The 13,065-nt window shown below is 36.4% G+C and overlaps 1 protein-coding gene across 2 annotated transcripts in view; it reads right to left on the bottom strand.

Moving 5' to 3' along the window:
* Nucleotides 1-2,249: 2,249 nt before the first annotated feature.
* The window catches only part of ACSL3 (acyl-CoA synthetase long chain family member 3), a 57,313-nt gene continuing 46,497 nt past the window's right edge, over nucleotides 2,250-13,065 (bottom strand). Inside the window, exons 11-16 of one of the 2 annotated variants that reach the window (XM_072961737.1) lie at nucleotides 12,732-12,904; nucleotides 11,053-11,127; nucleotides 10,013-10,204; nucleotides 8,562-8,676; nucleotides 7,020-7,177; nucleotides 2,250-2,996 (exon numbers count right to left, since the gene is read on the bottom strand). In XM_072961737.1, the coding sequence (XP_072817838.1) occupies nucleotides 2,839-2,996; nucleotides 7,020-7,177; nucleotides 8,562-8,676; nucleotides 10,013-10,204; nucleotides 11,053-11,127; nucleotides 12,732-12,904 (871 nt within the window). In that variant the 3' untranslated portion in view covers nucleotides 2,250-2,838. The remainder of the gene's footprint in view (nucleotides 2,997-7,019; nucleotides 7,178-8,561; nucleotides 8,677-10,012; nucleotides 10,205-11,052; nucleotides 11,128-12,731; nucleotides 12,905-13,065) is intronic. The other variant, XM_072961738.1, reaches the window with a different exon arrangement.

Here is a 13,065-nt window from a genome sequence, read left to right as displayed (position 1 = left end):
AGTGAATAAGCAGTTTTAAGTGTAGAAAGGGTGCGTGACATCTCAGTGTGGGCCAGTATGCACACTGTTTAAAAGTGGATCTCCCCTAAAACATCACAGATGTACTTAATTGTCTTACAAAAGAACACGCACACAGATTTATTACGTTCTCGATTTGAACCACAGGGAATAACTGTTTAAAAACTATAAGATCTTACGTATTTTGGAAGCAAAGTTATTCCAGGTTCATCTATTTTTAAACATTGCTGGAAAAACTGCAAGCTTCAAACTCATTACTTAAAAACACAAGTAGTATTTAGAAAACAGGTAACACTTTTAGTTTTGCTCTGTTGTCAGTAAAAAAAAAACATATTAATTAACTCAAACTAAGAAATGCCAGCAGGGGAGGTGGGCATATGGGGAGAGGGGAAGACGGGAGGTGGCCACCATCTACCTGATAAAAACTACTAGACTTACTGTTACAGGAGAGATTCAAGAATTCTTCATACAGCTTACTTCCAGAAAACAGTTCTTAGAAAAAACATTCTTAGAAATTAGTCTATTTTCACATGTATTAGAGTTAGCAATTTACTTTGAAATTCCTGAAAATACCCTTCCCCAAGTATCTTCTATTTAAACCAGTATTTTTCTCATAATAACATTGTAGTTGTTGGATGGCCTTTTTTCCCCCCCAAATCAACCAACTCTTTCTTTTTGAAAGGATATTAAAAGATACTATATTTCAAGTCACTAAAGATGGTTTGGATTAGAAAGGCGTTCGAAAAGGGGATTCTACTTATTTCACATTCTGCTGTGGCCTCTGACACCTGGCATCTGCTATTTTAGGACTGAAAAATGGGAAAAATGGGACTATATACAGATTAAACCATCCTTATTAGATATTTCTGAAAAGAAACAACTTTTATTGTGAATCAGTGGTAAGATATATTCATCTGCCTCTATTTCAAGTCACAATTACATTGATATCTCTCCTTTGAAGCATTGAACTGTTTTTTCCTAAATACTTTTCAAAACATCATTTGAAAGCAAATAATTATTCTAAAGGTCAAGCATCAGAAACAAAATCTCTCACCCAAGCTGCCTTTAATTTAGATCACAATACTTTTAGGGAAATTCTATTTTAATTTTTCCTATTTTTACTTCTTCTTGGCAGTTCTTCCAAACTTTGTGAAAATTTAAACTACGGCAAGAAGAGCATTCAAAACACAATGCAAATGTATACAAGAATATAACAGAAGTTTCAAACAAAAAAACACCATATTGCAATGTCTCCAAATATGATGTGTTCATAATATGACCAAAAACTATAGGGTCCCAGGTCCTCCATACTCCCACTATCCTGAATAGATCTACGTTCATATCTTTTCATATATATTTTTTTGTTTGTTTTGCCTTTTGGTGCCTAAAAGTAATTGAGAATCAAGAAAATAACTAATATGACATGAAAAACATGGTATATATGATTTTTTATGTCCTAATCTGAACACATCTTAACTGGTGCAATATTACTCTTAATAATAAACAACAGACAAGCAATACATATGAAAAGACTATGTATAATACAATGTTTTTAGGATCACAATTTCCACACTGACATTAAAAACCTGCAAAATTAAATGGTAACTCACCTCATTATAAATTCTCATGTATTGCAGTAAGAATGCTATTATCAGAAGCATTCTAGATTATTTCACTTTTTAGTGTGGAAAGGTTATGGCAGAAAGGGTAAGGTGCTTTTTTTAACAAGCTATCAACAGACACTGACAGTGTCTCACACACACACACACACACACACTCACCCAGTGCAACGTATCCAAGAAAAAGTACTAATTTTGAAATGAGATACATGATTAAACAGCTAGACTTTAAAAGTAGGAGTGGGATAGAATAATTTTTCATGATTAATGTGACATACAGACAACTCAATGTACATATACAGTCAGTGAAATGAAGAATAACTTTTCATCCTGATTTTTTTTCCTTCTATTTCTACCCTACCTTTTAGAATTGTTTCCAGTTCTAAAAGCTTAGGCATTTTGCTAATGCCCACAGCTAACTAGGAGACTCTGGATATTTCAATGAGGAGCCACCAGATACCAACTACCCACTTCTGTTCCCTTGCTGTGTTTCCTCCATTACTATGAAACCATAACCCGCTATTACTATTTTGTTTCATGCAGAACCAACCTAACTTCATTCCTTTTTCTAAGAAAAAATAAATATATAAAGAAGACACTGTCAGGCATATGTTCACAAGGTCTCAATTTCTTAAAACATAAGTATGGGTATATTTATTTCTCTTAAATGCATACAAGACAATAATTACACAGCAACAAATCTTTTGTTCAAACAATGATTTGATTCATAAGCATTTGAATGAAATTTACATAATTTCACATCCATACCCTTGCATTTTTAAATACTGTAAGTAAAAAAGCCCCCCAAATAATCAATTCTTGTATTTCCTATGTATCCCTCTATACATCCAAACTTTAAAAAGTTACAAACTGAACATTGTACAGAACATAGAAATCATGTTTAAAAACTTGAGGTTTTAAAATCACTGTTCCCCAATATGATTCAGAAAAATCCTCATGCTGACAAGTGCAGTCCTAGGTAAAGGAAAGTGGAGGAGGGGAAGAAAGAAGAGACAGACACATGTTTGCTGTCTTAATATTTTACTAATCCTGTCAGTTAAAAATGGCAATGTCATGAGAAGTTAACAGTTTAGGTTTAATATGAGGAATGGAGTCTGCCTCACAGTCTGAGACATGCATTTCAAGTATTTTCCTATTTGATCTGAGCTCCCTGCAGCAACCTGATGCTGAAAGAGAATGATTATTTTCTTCCATACATTCGCTCAATGTCCGCCTGGTAATGTGTTTTAAGCTCTTTGCGTTTCAGCTTGAAGGCATCTGTCACCAGACCAGTTTCAGGGGTCCATGGCTCAGGGCTCAAACGAATTTTTACTGGAATTTCAAACTTTTCCAGACTTGCTGTGATGGCGAAGAAAGAAAGAAAAAAAAAAAAAAGCAACCACAAAGACATGAAAAACATACAGTTAAAATTCTTAGCAAATAATTTAACTTCCTCAGTCTTTGATTACCCATTAAACCAACCAACAGCTCATAAATCACACTTCTAAGCAATCTATCCCTCAGAAATAATAGAAGTAAAAAAAAAATAGATATGTATGAGAATTATAATAGCAAAAACTGTTTAAAAAATCTACATGTCCATCAACAGAATGAGTTGGATAAATTATGATATAGGCATAAATGTACAATTCAGTCATTTAAAATAAGATCCATTTGCTATAGATATCTAATAATATTTGCAATAATACACTGTTAGGTTTAAAAAGACGATCTTTTTAAAATACTAGATAAACCTATATGCAACTAGATACGGAGGCCAAGGATGCATACCAAACTAAACCAGGTCCTTCGAGGGGCTAGGATCCAGGATTAGGGAAAAGGAACCATCACTTTTTATTTTATGTCTGTTCATTTTCTTTGAAATTATTATTTAAAAAATCACTTTAGAAACTAAAAAACAATATTATGTTGAAAGAGAATCTTGTCACTGAACCAGGATATTCACTGTAAGGTAAGAGGGCAGAATGTCTGCTCACTACGTGTTCGTAACACAGATCTGATACCCAGTAGATTCTCAGCGGTGGAGGGATGAAGAAGGGGGGAGAGATGCAGTCTGAAGAAACATCTTCTTAGTAAGGAAAGTAAACATCTCCTTGCTTCATTTTTCCAGCACTCACTTAACACATATTTACTGGAAAAAATTACTGTGTAAATGCTTTGCTAAACATTCTTTAAAAATATAAAAATGAATAGTTTCTGCTTCCAAGTGACAGACAATAGGGAAACAAGTAAACACCTCACCATAATAATGTATATACTTTAAAAGTACTAAATTAAAGGAACAAAAGTGATGTAATAAATCAAGCCCATAAAAATGAACAGCGATAACAAACACGGTTTTATACTCTTGAAAGATTAAAAATATTTCAGGAGTGGTTTCCAAGAGGAAAAACCACTTTGAGAAATGGCAGCAAGGCAGGGACCACAGGACTTAAAGGACAGGAGTCTGACCTACCGAGATGTGGGGCAGACTCACAAGCGAGCACTGATGACCACGTTCAGCTTTTAAGTGCTCAGCACTGCACCCTATAACTCGACTCAAAATTATGTTAGGTGTGTGGTGATGTTGTCTAGACCAGGTTTTAGAAAAATAAACACAGCTACAACCACATGATCAGCTGGAGAAACGGAGGCTGTAATAACTGAGTTTTTCTTCCTTATTTGGTTGTGAATATGTTTGTATATGTTAAGCAAATACTTGTTTTCTTACCTCTTATTCTCTTACCGTAATGTATATTAATGAGTTAACTTTTTAACATACTATTTAAGTTACATACAGGACACCAAAGGAGAAGAGTAAAAATCACTCAAGGGGGTTGCATCCTCTTCTGGGGAAAATACTGTATTTTCATTTGTACACAGGACAGTTGTATAATATTAGATGATAGTCTGACTTTGCTAATGTCTTTACTCGGAAATTAACTATGGTTCAAGAAAATGTGTATGGGTGCCAAGCGGACAATGGACGGAGTGTGATGGTCAGTTTTATGTGTCATCTGGGCAACTCTAGAGTTCCCAGTTATTCAACTAAACAAGTGTTTTGCAGATTTGATTAAGTCAGCTGCAAGGCCTTGAGAGCAGAGCTTATCCCCAAATAAGACACAATCCTGCCTGTGGACAGGACCTTCGGCTTGTGCCTAGATTTCCACGCCACCTTTCAACAGTCTGCCCTACAGGTTTCCAACTCTGTCTAGCCAGCCCCTAATGATCATAAAAACCAATTCCTTATAGTAAGTTTCTCAATATATTTAACCTACTAAATATATATATAATATATATATATGTGTGTGTGTGTGTGTGTGTGTGTGTGTGTGTGTGTATATATATATATATATATATATATATAACCTACTGATTCTGTTTCTCTGTGTAAACCTAATATAAATTTTGCTTAAAAATGAAGTTGGATCTCTTCCTCACATCATTTATAAAAATTAAGTCAAAATGCATTAAGGACCTAAATGTAAGACATAAAACTCTTAGAAGAAAACATTGGGCTTTCTTTGTGACCTGGATTAGGCAATGGTGACACTAAAAGCACAAACAATGAAAGAAAAAAAGAAGAAACTGTATCTTATAAAAATTAAAACTGATGTGCTTCACAGGATACCATGAAGAAAATATTTACAAATCACATAATATGATTACGGACTTGTATCTAGAATATATAAAGAACTCATACAACTCAATAACAAAAAGATAATTTCACTTTAAAAAATGGGCAAAGAAAAAAAAAAAAGGCAAAGAATCTAAACAGCCATTTCTCCAGAGAAAATACACAATGGCCAATAAGTACATGAAAATATGCTTGGCATCAATAGCCACCAGGGAGACACAAATCAAAGCCACAGTGAGACATCATTCCACGCCCACCAGGATGACTAGAATCAAAAGGATGAACAGTCACAAGTATTGGCGAGGATGTGGGGAAACTGGAACCCTCATACAACATTCGTGGGAATGTAAAATGCCACCATCTAAAAAATAGTCTGGAAAATAGCCTGGTAGTTCCTCAAAAGGTTCAACACAAAGGTAGCACAGGCCCAGCAATTCTACTCCGAGGCATCTACCCACAAGAAGTAAGTATGTCCACACAAAAGCTTGCACACAAATGTCCACAGCAGCATTATTCACTAATAGCCGAAAGTGGAAACAACCCAGGTGCCCCTCAATTGATGAACAGACAACGTATTATTTGGCACTGAAAGGGAATGAAGTGTTGATGCACGCTGCAAGGAAACAAGGATTAACACAGATGAACATTACATACTAAGTGAAAGAAACCAGTCACAAAAACCCATGTATTACATGGTTCTACTTAAACAAAATCTTCAGAATAGGCAAATCTATATAAAGTAGCTTACTGGTTCCCAAAGACTAGGAGGTTTTAGATGTGATGGGGAGTGACTGCTAATGCACACACAGTATTTCCTTTTGGGGCGATAACAAATTCTAAAACTGACTGTGATTATAGTTGTATAATTCTGTGAACACACTAAAAACTATTTAATTATACATAAAATGAGTGAGTTGTTTGGCATTTGATATCTCAAAGCTGTTAAAATATACATAAAATTTTAAAATAAACTAAAAAAGTATATAAATTTTAAATAATGTTTAATTATTGTTTCAGTGTTCCACCTTACTCAGAAAGTATATGGGTTTGTAATATAATATCCATTAATTAATTCAATTTAGCATCAGCCCAAAGTTTTTAAATTACCTAAAAAAGTTGGAAACTATCTTCAAGCTGACATACAACAAAACATAATTACTGTTGAAATAAAGGGTCAGAATGATTTCACCTGATTAAATGCAATTTACATTTTTCATAATCTTGAATAACATTTCTAAGAATAAAAATGCGCACTTGTACTATACTTTATGCTGACGACTCAGAAGGTAGAGCTGTTTTTTTGAAACCGCCAACATTAAACTAGTCAACCTATACTCACCCCACCCCCCCCAACACACACACAAGAAGGGTGCAGAGGATCTGTGAGCATAATCAACCAGCAGCACACGAACAGTGCAGAAGAGCCTCAGATGGCTCACTGTGGGCTGGGGTGTCCAGGAAGCCGACCAGGGCCCTGGGAACAGCCAAGGTGAGTGGAGAAAACAGAAGCCGCCAAGAACATCCTGATACATGTACATCGGTGGTGGGAGTGCATGATTTGTGTGTCCCTACAGGGGCTTGAATGGGGGACTGATAAATATGTTCTTCTCCCTACTAATGGTAGGAAAATACGATGGGTTTCTGAGCAGGAAATGTAACCTAAGCCTTTGTAATGTAACAGGATAAATAAATTTAAGTACTCTCTTGCCAGCTCAGTTCTTGGAATCAGTTGAACACTTACTCACCTGAAGTAGCAGCTTCAGAAAGCACTTTAAGTACCTCATTTTCCATTTCACGACTGTTACACAGCTCCTCCCAAGTCCCTTTAAGTCCTTTCTTTTGTGCTAGTTCTGTTAGTTCCTTTTGATTTGGCACAACAAATCCAATGACGTAAGAATGATAACTGAAATATATAAAACATAACTTAGCTAGGGAACTAAATGGCATACCACGTTAACTGTGGTTACTGACCACACTGACGTTTTAGTAATCAACTGTCTACTGAGGTGCTGACACACATATTTCATGCAACAGCCACTTTTACTGTATGATTTACAACGCGTTCCAAAGCTCTGGCAGAATTCATTGCTAAATAAACCTTAATCTGTTTCATGGTAAGTTTCAATTATGCATAACTATTATGAATAATGTTTTTAAAAGAAAACTAGAAATATTAAAAGATTCACCTTTTAAAAACCACTAATTCACATCAATAGATTAAACAAAAATAAAAGCTAATGTAAATAAGAAACTGTTTCTTAAAAAACTGGCAACAAATCAAAACAATGTGAATATGTTTTTTTCTTTTGTTCTCTTAAGAATTGGTGCTGACAGAGGAACTCTTGAGTATGCCCCCTGGGGGAAGCAACCTGAAGAAATGGCAGCAGCATCAGGAGGAGATGGTTCTGGTTAATATCACACAAGAAAACCCAGAACTGTAGCATCACTAAAGAAAATACTTCATGACTAATAAAGGGCAGAATCATTTATAAATTAATGTAATAAATCTTCAGCGTGGGCTACACCTCAAAGTCTATTTCTAAATAGGTTCTTCTAATATGAGGTTTTATTTTTTCATAGTAAGTAATGGGTCATAAGCATCTTCTCACAGTGAGTAGGCTGGCCACAAAATGTATCTAACTGTTACCCCGGAGAGTAACTGCCACATGGAATTCCCTTATGGAAAATGCGATCAGAGCGCCAAGCCGAAATTCCAAGAATGGACTTCTGGGACTTTAACTTTAAACTCTCCTTCCCAGCTGCCTCCGTATCATCATGGGCTAGAGATGCTGTATGTTATGCCACAGCTTAGCATAGCTTGGGGCGCGGGGGATGGAAGCCCACAGGCCTGCTTAGGGTCCCCAGCAGGCTCCAGTTTATAAGAGGATAGTCAGAAGGCAGCAGAGCACTGCTCGCTGACCCCACTTCCTTCTTTACTCCCCTGTCCACTGGACTGACTGTGGGAAACTTCCCTGCGCAGAGGGATAGGGAACTAGGGGGTACCAAGGCAGCAGGAAGGAGGATTTTATTTTCTTCATCTCCCTAGCACACAGAACACTGCAGTGAGATGTGAAACAGAAAACAGGGACAGGGGTAGACCGGGAGACTAAAGCACCACAAGGAAAGAAGCAGCTAACGGCTGTACTAAGAGGCTGTTCCCCGAGACAATGGATAAGAAGGAAGAGTTCTTGGTATAATTTTACAAAGAAGGCCCTTATAATAGACAGGAAATGCCAACAGCACACCAAATGTTTTAAGTAAAAGTAGCATGAATTCTACTTTCTTACCTGTTTGCATATGCACAAATGTTATCTATTAGTGAGAGGTTTTTCAAAGCTGCCTCTACTTTCCCAAGAGCAACATACTCTCCTGCCTGTAGTTTTACAAGGTCCTTTTTACGATCTGTAAAAAACAAGGCCGGGAGAGGGGGCACGTTAGAGGATAATATTAATACATCTTTACTACATACAAATGTTGGCCATTTCCTAAGTAATTTGCTATCAATTAAGTTCATTATAAGTTACGCTAAAATTAAAAATACATAATAAAATTAGACCCTAATTTTTGTACTACCAAATATATTCTTAAAAAAATAAGCTTCTAATTAAGGGCGCCCATCATCAGGGCTTCAGGTATGTTCTGCTGAACAGACTGTGTTCCTGGTATACATTCATGCCAGAAAGATTAAGAATACACTCAATGCCATCTGAAAGCACACATTCTATCTAGAGAGAACCAAGACAAAAAATCATTACTTCAACACAATACAGCAGTGCTAAGTGATAAGACTCTCCAACCTGCCGATTTTGATAGAATTCCCACAAGAGGGGCCTCAGCTGAGTCTTGAGGGAAGGCTGAGCAGTAGCCAAGTGGAACAACACTGGCAAAAAACAGAGACGTCCCAGCCTGAATTTGTGCAGCATCAAGGAGGAGGAAGCAATGGAGATGGAGGCAGAGAGGTGAATAGGGCCACCTAACAGAGGCCCCCTGAACCGAGCCACTGGGACCACCAAAAGGTTTTCAGCAGGAAAGCAGCCCAGTGAGATGGGGGTTAAAAATCACACGGTGGCAGTGAGAGGGTGCATTCAGCGAGGGTTAACAGAAAGGAATTTCTTGCAGTCGGGTGACAGAAGGTGCAGGCCTGACCTGGGATCACAGAAAGAGGGGCAGGCAGAGGAGAGAATGACCTTGAGGCGTATTTCCGGAGGTAAAGCAGTGGGATATGGGTTAGACGTGGGGGCTGACTGCAGAGACTCTCATCTCCTGCCGGCGCCCAGACAGCATGACCGGGACAGACATGCCGAGAAACAGAGCCGAAGAAGAGAAGCAGAGTAAAGTATTTTCACTCCACAGATCCCCGAACTGAGCTGCCAGGCCCTCCTCAGTTCTCACACGCAAGGGAAGAACATGGCTCCGACAGGAGAGAGCCCTGTCCAAGAACCTTTAGATACCAAAGTATTCACAGAAACGAATACTCCCTACTTAGAACTGAACTCTTTAAGGATTATCTAATAGTAATTAAAAATATCACTGCTGTTGAACAGACCTGAAGACCTCAGAATATGTCAGGCCTTATAAATTCTGCATGGTCCCTATTGTACATTTTTTTATTCTGGGGACAATGCAACAGAAACCATCCCACTATTACATAAAAATAAATTCTTACATTATTAAACAGCTTCTTTTGTAAAGCTATTTCAGAAACATCCACTTTAAAAACAACTGTTAGTTGGCTCACCAATAATCTTTAAACAACCATCAGGGTCAAACTCTCCAATGTCTCCAGTACAGAGCCACCTCTGTCCATTTTCATCTTCAAAAAAATCAGCTTTTGTTTTTGCTTCATTTTTGTAGTATCCCATAGTCACATTTTGACCACCAATAAGAATTTCACCCCTTGGATGTGGTTTATCGGTATTAAAGTATCCACCTAATAAACACAGAATAATTTAGAGTTAATTTAACTCTTTCATCCCTATATGCGTCATGTGAAAATTTGAAATTATTACTTTCTAAACAGGGACATCCAACTTTGACCCAATTAGAGTTTCCCAAAGGAAATAAGGCAGACACTATGAACAAAACTCATCAACATAAATTTACAACTAAAACTAGCTGCAAATTTCCAGCTGCTTAACCGTAAGCACTTATGCTTTCAAACTACTATTCAAAGAAAAAAATTGAATTCAAAAATCCAATATCTATTGTATAAAATAATTACATACATATACTACACAGGTTAATTCCTTTAAGGATTCTTAAATATCAAACCAATTAACTGATAAACAAAATTTTAAAAAAGCAATCAGTATTTAAGTGGCATGAACAACACATTTTTATGGAATAATACTGAAAATTTCCTTCTGATAATTTTGGGTTGAAGCCCTCAAAAAAAGAAAGAAAAAAAAAGGTGTAAACATCTTCAAGTTTCACAGAATAAATTTTATGATTTTGCTTCTACAAAATAGTTATGATAATTTACAATTTATGGGCATTATTCATTTAGGACATTTCTCAAGTTTTTCCCATAATTCTTACTTGCATTTTATGTAATAAAGTAAGCAAAATTAAAACAATTATAATTCTTCAAAATCATCTTTGAAACAAGCAAAATAAATCATTCATATAGCTCTAGATAAAATATTTCTATTATAAAGGACAAAAGTGAGCACTTGTGGGTGATTTTATATTCCAAAATAAGGAATGAAGTAAAGCACAATTCTAATTTTAAAGTTTAATATTAAACAAATTAATGTTGTGGTTAAAACAAGTTATTACCTTCCTCCCAGTTCTTTAATTTGATTTCACAGCAAACTACTGGTGCTCCCACTCTGCCAGTGTTGTAGTCCCACACTAAGATGCAAATGAAAAATAGCATTTGATTACAGTAGTTAATAAACTGCCTCATTTTACTAGATTACAATATAAATAAATAAATAAAAATGATGATTTATCCCAAAGCTTAGGTATCCCCAGGGAATTCTGAAAAGCGGAAGTCACACATCGGTGAACTGAGGGGTTTGGGTATTTTTTTTTTAAATCTGAGTTGGCTATGGATGTATAAAACTCAAGACATTTTTATAAAAAGGCATGAATCTCCAGAACAACGGGCCCACATTTTTCCAGCACAGAACAACTGTTACCCCCAACAGATGGGGCAGGCCTGCTCCAGTTTCCCCAGATTCCTTACCCATCACATTTTCTTATAACAGGGCCCACTTCACTCACTTAAGGAGATGCCTGGTTCATGAGTTTTTATTCTCTTCCAACACAATGCAGCACAATGGTTTACACCTGTCCTACCTTCTTATTTGACTTAACAGCTCTGCAGTACAGTAACCTCTCCATCCTTCTCCCGTGGATCACTATTTCGAAGTGAGACCTCTGACACGTCCCTCCCATCCACTCATGCTATCGCACCCTATTTGAATTCATACAGTCAGACTTCAGACACCAGGCTGGAGACTAAGACTGTTAACTTCCAAGCTCTGGGAAAGGAACCTACCACTATTAAGAATTACTACTGCATTGTTTCCTCTTCAAAGATCATTCAAGTATCAGAAAGAAAAGGCTGATACTTAATATTTTACAGACTATTTATAACATAAACTATAACTAATCAATCACACATCCAGTGGAATCCTTAAAATAGGAAGAAGTTAAGGCTCCTCAGGAACCATATATGCATGTATTTAAGATTGTTTATTTCCTGCCAAACAAGACTGACGAGTAGCTTCCAAGAATATACAAAATATAAAGAACATGATGGAAAACAGGAAAATACAGAAGTAATGCGGGATAAACCTGGCATAAGGACAGTACACAAAATCACTCAAGGTAAGCCGGGGAAACTGCAAAGTTAAGAGGTTAGTATCTACAGGCATCGAGAAAATACAGATTAGAAGCATAGATTTTTCTAATACTGGAAAACAGAGTAACTTTCTTCCATAAAAGGGCACATGAGGCACTAGGGGATTCAATCTGGGAACCAGTTGGGTAATGGGTCATCCCCTCAACCACATCACCACGAAAAACTCTGGAAATTACATTCTCTAGACCTAAATCTAAATTTTCTCTACATTTAACAGAGACCCTCCTCCTCAATAAAATTTCTGAATTTGAGTCTTACTAAACATACCTAAACAACTAGACAAAACACATTAATCTTTCTACATAAAAAGAAACTTCTTAAGAAATAAGATAAGAAGAATAAATGCATACAGTACAGCCAGCGCTTGTTACTGAAACCTCTAGAATGCTAAGTAGTTTTTAATACATTATCATAAGTTTAATAATTCCTCTGGAGGAATTATTGATAATTAGATGTACCTATTACATTCTAAAACCTGATATATCACTCGTCTCCTATATATTTGCAAAGAACAATCCATACCAAAAAATGCCCGGAGTTGCACCCTAGCCTCTGTTGGACACACCACTTTGTGGACAGCACTAACCTTCTGTGATTGCTCCAGCCCCAGCAGATTCAGTGAGCCCATATCCCTGACCAACAGGACAGCAGAAACAGATGTTCATGAATCGCTGTGTGGTTGCAGAAAGTGGAGCACCTCCACACAGTAGAAGCCGAATATTTCCACCTAGTAAGCTTTGAACTTTCCGGAAAATGAAACTTAAAAAAAAAAAAAATCAATCAAATAATCATAGAATTTTAAAACTGAATTATTTAGACTAGTCTCCCAATTTCGATAAACAGAAAATATAAGCACACTATTAATAGTTTTTAGTGCAATCCTTTTGACTTTTTAGAGTAATTTTTTTCTTATAACATCT

Source organism: Vicugna pacos, chromosome 5 (genome assembly GCF_048564905.1).
Source record: "Vicugna pacos chromosome 5, VicPac4, whole genome shotgun sequence".
Classification (NCBI taxonomy): domain Eukaryota; kingdom Metazoa; phylum Chordata; class Mammalia; order Artiodactyla; family Camelidae; genus Vicugna; species Vicugna pacos.
This window is presented reverse-complemented; position numbering and strand designations above follow the sequence as displayed.